The 8,982-nt window shown below is 27.7% G+C and overlaps 1 protein-coding gene across 1 annotated transcript; it reads right to left on the bottom strand.

Annotated features, from left to right (window-relative positions):
• Positions 1–2,087: 2,087 nt before the first annotated feature.
• Positions 2,088–5,926, bottom strand: LOC105798043 (uncharacterized). The gene is made up of 8 exons (XM_012627925.2): positions 5,751–5,926; positions 4,907–5,116; positions 4,680–4,817; positions 4,469–4,547; positions 3,680–3,748; positions 3,462–3,537; positions 2,436–2,492; positions 2,088–2,340 (listed from the first exon to the last, which is right to left on the bottom strand). The coding sequence occupies exons 2-8, from the start codon at positions 5,108–5,110 to the stop codon at positions 2,250–2,252; spliced, it is 714 nt and encodes a 237-aa protein (XP_012483379.1). The 5' UTR covers positions 5,111–5,116; positions 5,751–5,926; the 3' UTR covers positions 2,088–2,249.
• Positions 5,927–8,982: the final 3,056 nt, after the last annotated feature.

The following is an 8,982-nucleotide window of genomic DNA, read 5'->3' as shown; positions in this document are numbered from 1 at the left end:
AAAATAATAAAATAATAAAATATTATATTTTTAAAGTAATAAAATTCGAAAAATACGAACAAAGGGTCAAAATAATGGTTTTTACTAAATTTATTTAAAAACACAGTAAATTAAAACATTTCAAACATAATGTACTAAAATAATGTAAAATAATAAAATTAGAAAATAATATATTTTTATTGAAAGTAATAAAATCTGGGAAAAATACGAACAAAGGGCGAAACAAGAATTTTTAAAAAATTATTTTAAAACACACTAAATGAATACATTTGAAACATAATGTACTAAAATAATGTAAAATAATAAAATTAGAAAATAGTATATTTTTAAAGTAATAAAATCCGGAAAAAAATACGAACAAAGGGAAAAATAATAGTTTTTTAAATTTATTTAAAAACACAGTAAATTAATACATTTCAAACATAATGTACTAAAATAATGTAAAATAATAAAATACGAAAATAATATATTTTATTGAAAGTAATAAAATCCGGAAAAAATACGAACAAAGGGCGAAATAAGGGTTGTTTTTTAAATTTAAATAAAAGACACACTAAATGAATACATTTCAAACATAATGTACTAAAATAATGTAAAATAATAAAATTAGAAAATAGTATATTTTTTAAAAGTAATAAAATCCGAGGAAAAAAATACGAACAAAGGGTTTGAAATAAGATTTTTTTAAAATTTATTTAAAAACACACTGAATTAATACATTTCAAACATAATGTACTAAAATAATGTAAAATAATAAATTAAAAAAATAGTATATTTTTTAAAGTAATAAAATCCGAAAAAAATACGAACAAATGGCTGAAATACGAATATGTTGATGCCGCCTCTGCCACAGGCACCATTGGTGCCGCCTGTGGCAGGCCCTCCATTCAGTTGTTTTGTTTTTTTTTTCTTATACCATTTTGATAAATAAATTTTTTATATATTATTTTAGTATTTTTTTTTATATTATTTTTGTAAAATACCCGCTATCCAAGCAAGGGACTGGGAAGTGTGTCCAAATGTAGGACTTGCTAAACCCTGTCAGGCAATAGGCCTTTTTATTTTTGCAGGTCATTCAATAAATCTTTCTACCAAAGCAGCAAATTGCTATGCTAACTCGGATGAATATAGTCATGTCTGACAAAGATATGTCTAATTTTTTCATATATTAAGATTATGTCCGTGGGTAAGTTAAAAAGTAAATAAATTATTATTAAGTTTATATTTTAATTACTCAATTTAAAAAAATTTCAAAATAAGCATAAAATTATTCTAAAATTTTCATTTTAAAATATTGAATTATTCAAAAATTATTATTTAAGTCATTAGACTGCTAAAGCAATAATTCGATGATTAGTATAGTGGATCAATACTCATTGATAAGTAGAACATATCTTAAACCGATCTGACGATTAACATTCGAGATCGAAGAAGAAAGCTATTTGGATTTTGGTTAGTAGATTCATAACGTTTAAAATTGTTTCATGAAAAAAATTGAATTGTAGAAGAGAAAGGAATGAAAGCTAGTGCAAATGGTACAAACAGAGAAAGCCATACAATAATAATTTTAACATCCTAGTGACTTAAATGAAAACTTTCAAATAATTCAATGACCATATTTTAGTGCACGGAAAAATGCACATAGAATACCAAAAGGAGTTATTCATGTTCAAGCAAGTTTCAATAATACCATCGTCATTGTACTGGGTCGGGTAATCTCTTGGTCCTCTGCTGGCACTTGTGGATTTGAGGGTACAAGAAGGGGACCCCTTTTGCTGCTCAAACTGCAGCGGGGAATGCTATTCGAGCAGTAGTAGACCAAGGTATGCGACTAAAAAACGTAAACTTATTAATAGTCTAGTGGCCTTAGATGTAGTTTACCCTATCTGAATATGTTTCAAATATTGATGCTTCAAAAAGAGAGGTGTCAAAGTAACATAAATAATGATGTGTGTGAGTAACATAGGCAAATAACCAATCCTAACACCTTTAATAGTGTTACATGTGCTTCTGAAAAGCAGGAACTCATCATTGAAACAGAGAAATGGGTAGCAAACGATGCTTCATAAAAGTAAATGCTATGACAATGGAAATGCAAACCTTGGAAACAATTGCATTATGGAAATAGTTTTTTATAAAGTTACAGATTGATCCATTATTACTTTCCAAATATTACAATGAAAAAAGAGGAGGAAGGCAATAGAACCTTTTTCGGGACTTTGTTCTTAAATTTTTAGAAACTGCTTCTTCTAGAATCTCCTCTCTAATGGTTTGCTATGCTTTGATGTCGAAGCTGAATTCTTTCCGCAAAATCCACTCGACTTCGTTATGGTGGTACCACTGCGTTTCAAGAAGCCAATGTGATAAGCAATCAATTCATATCAATCAACGGCTGTTCGATGTAAAATTGAATAATATACACCTAAAGATATTACCTATGATGACTTTGCACTGCTTTTTTCTTCATGGCTGCGAGATTTTTCACTTCCTGGCTGTTTAAAGATAGAAGAAAATAAACAATCAATTCCTTCAAATATCCACCTGGATGAAGTGGAGTCTTGATGCCAATTTTATTGTAGGTGTAGAGCCATTTTCTTATAAACTTAGGCCATTATACAAGTTCATAATCTTAGGACTGATTGGCAGTATTTACATGGGTTTTTAACTACAATAGAGCAAATTTCGGAAAAAGTACCATGGAGACTCTACTTGAAGTCAAATTGTATTTTACCTCTTCTACTAAAAAATAGACAAATTAATTCCAATATTGTAAATAAAAGAACAAATTAGTCATTTTTATTAAAAATTGCATTAATTTGTATTGTTAAAAATTGATGTGACAGACAATATAACCAGACAGTGCCAAGTGTACCTCATGTTATGCTCATGTTATGTACAATGATCAGTTTTTAACAATAGAAATGGCTGAAATTTTTAATAGAAAGACTGGTTTGCTTTTTGATCTAATGTACAAGGACTAATTTACCCATTTTTTAAATATAGGGGGTAAAATGCAATTCGATTCCTTTACTAGCAAATTTCCTTTAAAGCAACCAAGCATATCGACTTTAAAATTTGAATTCTACAATAAGAAATTGTAGACTGCATTCAGTTGTCTCAAAAGCTATACCTTATTTATAAGGCACTCACCTATAAACTGGAAAAGGTAACAGTCTGAGGGAGAAAAAATTGGAAAAACTTCAAGAATGACACTATCGCAATAATAAATAATAAATTCAAGGCATTTTAATGGATTCTAACTCCTATTTTAGCTGCTACGGTATTATTGCCACTCAAATTCTAAGAGGCTACGCAACATGCCCTTGTAAATTAAGGGTTCTTACTTTTACCAGTTTTTGGAGGAGCTAGGATGCTTTTCCTAATATTCAACAAATTTGCAGTGTTCTTTTTCCTTTTCTACACAGTTTTCAATAGAAGAAGAAGAAGAAGAAGAAGATTACCTCTTCATAAGATCTATCTTCGCTTTCTTCATTATGTTGCTCTTAACATTGGACATATTGTAACCAGGTCCACTTCCTAGATAACATTTTGACAAATAAAACCAACAGATCACAGAAGACCCTTTTTATTAACAGCCACAAAGATCAAATTCGCATATTTTCCAATAAGAAACCAATAAATTAGATCAAACAAGCATTAGAGGAACAAAGAATGTTACCAGCAAAAAAGCTTCTTTTGCTTGAAGGTGGAACCTTTGTGCAAAGCTGAACCTGCCGACTTTGTTTTCCTAATCCAATTGAAATCAAGGTAAGAATTCTGACAACCAAAGTGCAGAGTGTGTTGGAAGTTGGAACACACAGATACACACATAGCAAGATCTTGCTTGCAACAAACTCATTCTATTAATGTATTGACATGAAAGGTTCTCTTAAGTGCTCCACACATCTTTGTTTTAAATCCATGATCTTATTCAAAAATTAAAGGCCACTTCTCCCTATTACTTTAAGTATGTAGGCAAGCAATTAAAGCCACGTCTCAGTGCAAGTTTGGGACAATACAGGTTCTTGTGAACGGTATTCAAGAAATAGTTCCAATTTTCAGCACTTCCTGAAGAAAGTTGCCTTTATTTTTTTTGCAAAGCTTGGGGACTATTGCACAAGTTATGACCACTAAATGCATATCAAACCAGTAATACAAGAGTCTAAGAGATAGAAGCACACATGTAACAAGATCAAGCTACTTGTCAAAACAATGGGTTATATTGTTATTAAGAATTCAAAAAACAAGCCGACTGAGTCTTAGGTCGATTGGCATCGCCATTGTTGCCAGTGTAGGATGACGCGGGTTTGAGTGCGTTGAAGCACATTATCCTCGTAGTTAAGGGTTGGGGAGGGGCTATGATTAGTTCTAGGTATTGTATCAAAAAGACTAGATATGATAAGAACCTATAATGAGATTAATGTTAAAAAAAAAAGAAGAAGAAATAATCAAAGAACAAGGAACATACGAGCATCTTCTTTCTTGTATAATTGTTTAAGCCGGTCAATTGCTTTGTTCTCGGCCTCCTGAACATCCTTCAATTTTGCCTAATACAACAAATCATTGAACTTTAGCGGGGAAGTTGGTATTATAACAGTGCTGATATTTAATTAAAGGCATATTGCTGGTTCCTACGCATTTCACCAACAGCCTAGCTATTAAGTAAGTTAAAAGATTACCTCATACAACTGTCTCCATCTAAACGATACTTTCTTTAGCTTCATCCTCTCAATTACTATTTGCATACTCTCACGGCCAAACTGCAGCTCATAGAAATTCTTCCATAGTTTATCAGTTACTGAACTGAGATCCCTTCCCTACATCAATTAATCAGTCCCAATTAAATATATATAGAAATTAAAGGAAAAACATCTAATTGAGGCATAAACAATGCAAGTCAACTCACCTTTGTACTCGTTTCCACATGCAATAATTGATCGACTGTACAATGCGGTAGAATACGTTCAAGAAGATGTGAATCTGTCTCACCAACATCTCCAAGGTACCTTACATTATCTATCACTGTTCTAACACAAAGGTCTACCAGTGAAGGAGTTTTTCTCATTTCGCTTTTATCTGCTATGTTTCTCGATCTCTTCTCCACATACATATTGCTCTAGGAGAAAAAAAATGCAATTAAGATAATTTATTTTGTTATGCCATTGCTCTATCTCTAGGTAAAAAAGACCTCTCCACTCCTCTCAATTTTGAAATTGAGCAAATTAGTCCCTCCCAACAAAATCAAAGCAATTTAATCTGTCAATTTTGAAGGTGAGCAACTAAGGAAAATTAATCATGCCAATGTTTTCCATCAATTGTACATGTTTTTGATTGATATAATAACAAATTTGCTCAATTTTGAAATTGAAAAGGACTGGAGAGGTCTTTTTACCTCTATCTCTATTTCTCACTTTTTTTACAAATGGTCAGTCTTGGATTTGCAGATAAAATCCAGTCAATTAAAATTATGATTAGATGTATAAAAAGAATTCAACTATTAACTTATTTATATCATCCAACAGTAATTAAATCTACAATTCTCCAAAACTTTTCAGATTCTAGCTTTCAACAATCAAAGAAATTTGTTTCCGTATTTTTCATTATAAAAAAATAAAATTATTGTAAGATAATAAATAATTAACCTAAACAAAATCGAAAAGATAAACAGATGTATAATCATCATATCAGAAACATTAAGAAAAAAAAAAGATCGGAGCATTGGATTTGAAACTAAGCTGAAGAGAGCTTACCGATTATTGATTTGCGAGAAGGAGCGAAGGGATTCGATGAAATTGGAGACGGGGAAAAACAGATCGATCAACGATTGCTGATGATAATCACAATTCTTTGGGCAATACGAAAAATTTCCGGTTCTTGTGCTAACATGCGCCGACTCGAAGATGATGACGAGTCATGGTATTCTTTGCAGACTCTTGTATTTATCTTGAGGGATTATCCGGGTCGGATTCGAGTCGGGTCTTAATAAAATTTTAGTTCCTTTGATTGGTTCGAGTTTATCTCGGCTTAATAAATAATTTAAAATTTTGTCTAAGTTCGATTTAAATAAAAATGTTAAAACTCAAGTTCGGGTCAGTCCACCAATATTAAAATTTTTTATATAAAAACTTTAAAAATATAATACATAAAAAATCCAAAACATTAAAATAAATATTCCTTAACAAATTAAAAATAAATAAATAAAAGTGTTTATTCTTAAATAATAATGCAACTAGACAAACAAATACCTCTAAATAATAGTAAAATTAATAATAAAACAAATGTTATATACTATACAAATAATAATAATAAAATACTAACAATATTATAGTGAAATGATAACAAAACAATAGAAAAACAACAACAAAACATCATTTTCTTTTTTTATTATAAATTGGGGACGGATTGGGCCTGGACAAAAACCTTTACTCGAGGCTCGGTCTATTTTCTAAATTAATCTTATTTTTTAGTCCTATATTTTTACTCAAACACTTCTACTTTTTGAACAAGTTATCGAATCGGACCAGTGACCTGACCCATAAAAAGTAACTGTATTAGCTTTGCTAACTTGCGCCAGGGTGCATGATTTGCCAGCTTTTTGTTTTTTTATTACAATAAATTTTGGATATAATGATAAAACAAATTGTATTTTAAGGAAAATTGAGTTTTAAAGTTAGATTGTAAATTAAAATAAATGTTGAAATTTTATTTTGTTTTATGTCAACCCAAAATTGAACCAAAAATATATATTTTATTTAAGAATATATTTAAGTGCTTAAAGAGAATATCCTCTAATGAAAGAAAATGTCAAGCTTTTATATAAATTTTGAACCCTAATATAATTTCTTTTATAAAATTAGATAATATATATTATAAGGTCTAAGACTTAAAAGTTGATATGAATAACTTACTTAATTGATGGTATTTATTATTTAAAAAATTTAAATAAATAAAATTTAAAATCTTAAGTAGAAATTAAATGGGTTAAATAAATTTTGAAAATTTGCATAAATTTTTAATGAAAGAAAGTAAAAAATAAAATTATTATAAGAATTTGTCTCATTTGCTTGTTAAGATTTTACCAGTTATAGAGTGGTAGATGTTATGCGCTTATAATATGTTGTTATATAGAGATAATTATTGTAAGCCTATAATAGAATCTATATCGTGAATTTCCATCAAATAAAAATTTTGAGAATTATGTTAAAAAAGAAATAAAGTGAGAATCAAATCAACAAAATTAAAATGCATATATTAGGTGCTTATATTATTTTTATGCATATTTTATTTTACATTGTTTCACATGATTAATTATAAAGTTCATAAATCTAACAAGTACAATTGATCAATATTAAATTAATTAATTTATCACGAGTTATTAAATTTAAGTAATCAATTTATAAATTTATGATGCTCTGAATTCATAGTAGGATTTTTAATTAGGAAACTTAATAGTTTATTGAATTGATATATTTAATTCCTCTTATTGAAGATTATTTTCATTTAATAAAATATGATTAATAGATTTTTTATTTGAAAATTAAATATTTTAATTAAGATCATTTTATTATAGGTTTGTTTATAAGAAATAGCTATAATTTCACTTAAAATTTTAAAATTATAGAAAAATAATTTAATAAAGAATGTACATCATAACTATAGATGTTGTTGTTATAAGTAAAAAACTGTTATAGAGAATTAAAATAAAATATAAGAAATCAAGTCTACTAGAAACTTGGTTGTTATAGTAAAATGTTATTATAGCGGTGGTTGTTATAAAGAAGACTGACGTGTATATATATTATTTTTCAGTTATATTATTTTAACTTATCACTTATAGTATTTATATATTTGTTAATTTAAAAAATCAATTAATTATCAATTGAGTTATAGCTTGATTGACATGGTATTGTTGCCAATGTAAGAGGATATAAAAACTAGTATATATTATATTAGAAAATCTAAGAATCAAAGTTGATGCGGACCACTTACTATTATTTAAATAAATAAAATTTAAAATCTTAAGTAAAATTTGAATGTGATAAATAAATTTTGAAAATTTTGCATAAAATTTATAGGTAAGAAAATAAAATATATAAAATTATCATAAAAATAAATAATATGATCATAAATATAAATATTATTTATCTTAATGTTTAAATTTGTTTTATTAAATTTTTAAAATTATCATTATAATTTAATTTAAAATTTATTTTAATTATTTCATTAAATTTAAAATTATCATAAAATATATTTTTGAATTTAAATTTAAGATAACTAGATTTATAAATTTTTATTTTAAAATTTTAAAAGAATCTATATAAATGTCCACATATATAAATTTATTTAAAAAATAATATTTTAATTGGTTTATTTTTAAAATATCTTAATCCATATTCTTACTTTCAATTTTTGTTCGATATGGCGTCAATTATCTTAATCTATATCCATGTCACAATCATTAAAAATATTTGTTAAATTTGTCTTTTCCTAAAATGATAAATTTATAATTTTAATCCTCTAACTTTCAAAAATTCACAATTTAATCCTTATCGAATTTCATTATTCATACTTTCTCTCTAAATACTTATTTCAATTTTGAAATATTTATCTTTTCTCAAAAACCAATATTTTGGGTATTACACATTCTTCTTGAATGGCTTGAGTAATATTGGCTTAGAACTTTCACCATTTTCCTTTGATCGGGAAGCTTTAACAAAAATTGCGAGGCTTTCCATTATAGATTTTCTTTTATCAACAAAGCCTAGACCTTCTCTGCTTGGATCTCTTCTTATTGCTACTAAAATCTCATCAAGTTTGTTGTTACTAGTAGTGAACCTTTCAAGGATAAGCTTGGTCTATGCAAGATCCTTTTTTCACAAGATTATCCAGTTCCTCTATAAGAGGAGCCTCGTTAGCAACAACCTGTTTAATCAACACATTCATCCTTCAAATGTTTGTTTTCTTGTGATAAGTGAGTGTTGA

The sequence above is a fragment of the Gossypium raimondii genome, chromosome 9 (genome assembly GCF_025698545.1).
Source record: "Gossypium raimondii isolate GPD5lz chromosome 9, ASM2569854v1, whole genome shotgun sequence".
Lineage (NCBI taxonomy): Eukaryota > Viridiplantae > Streptophyta > Magnoliopsida > Malvales > Malvaceae > Gossypium > Gossypium raimondii.
Note: the sequence above shows the minus strand (reverse complement) of the source record. Positions and strands in the feature narration are given on the sequence as shown.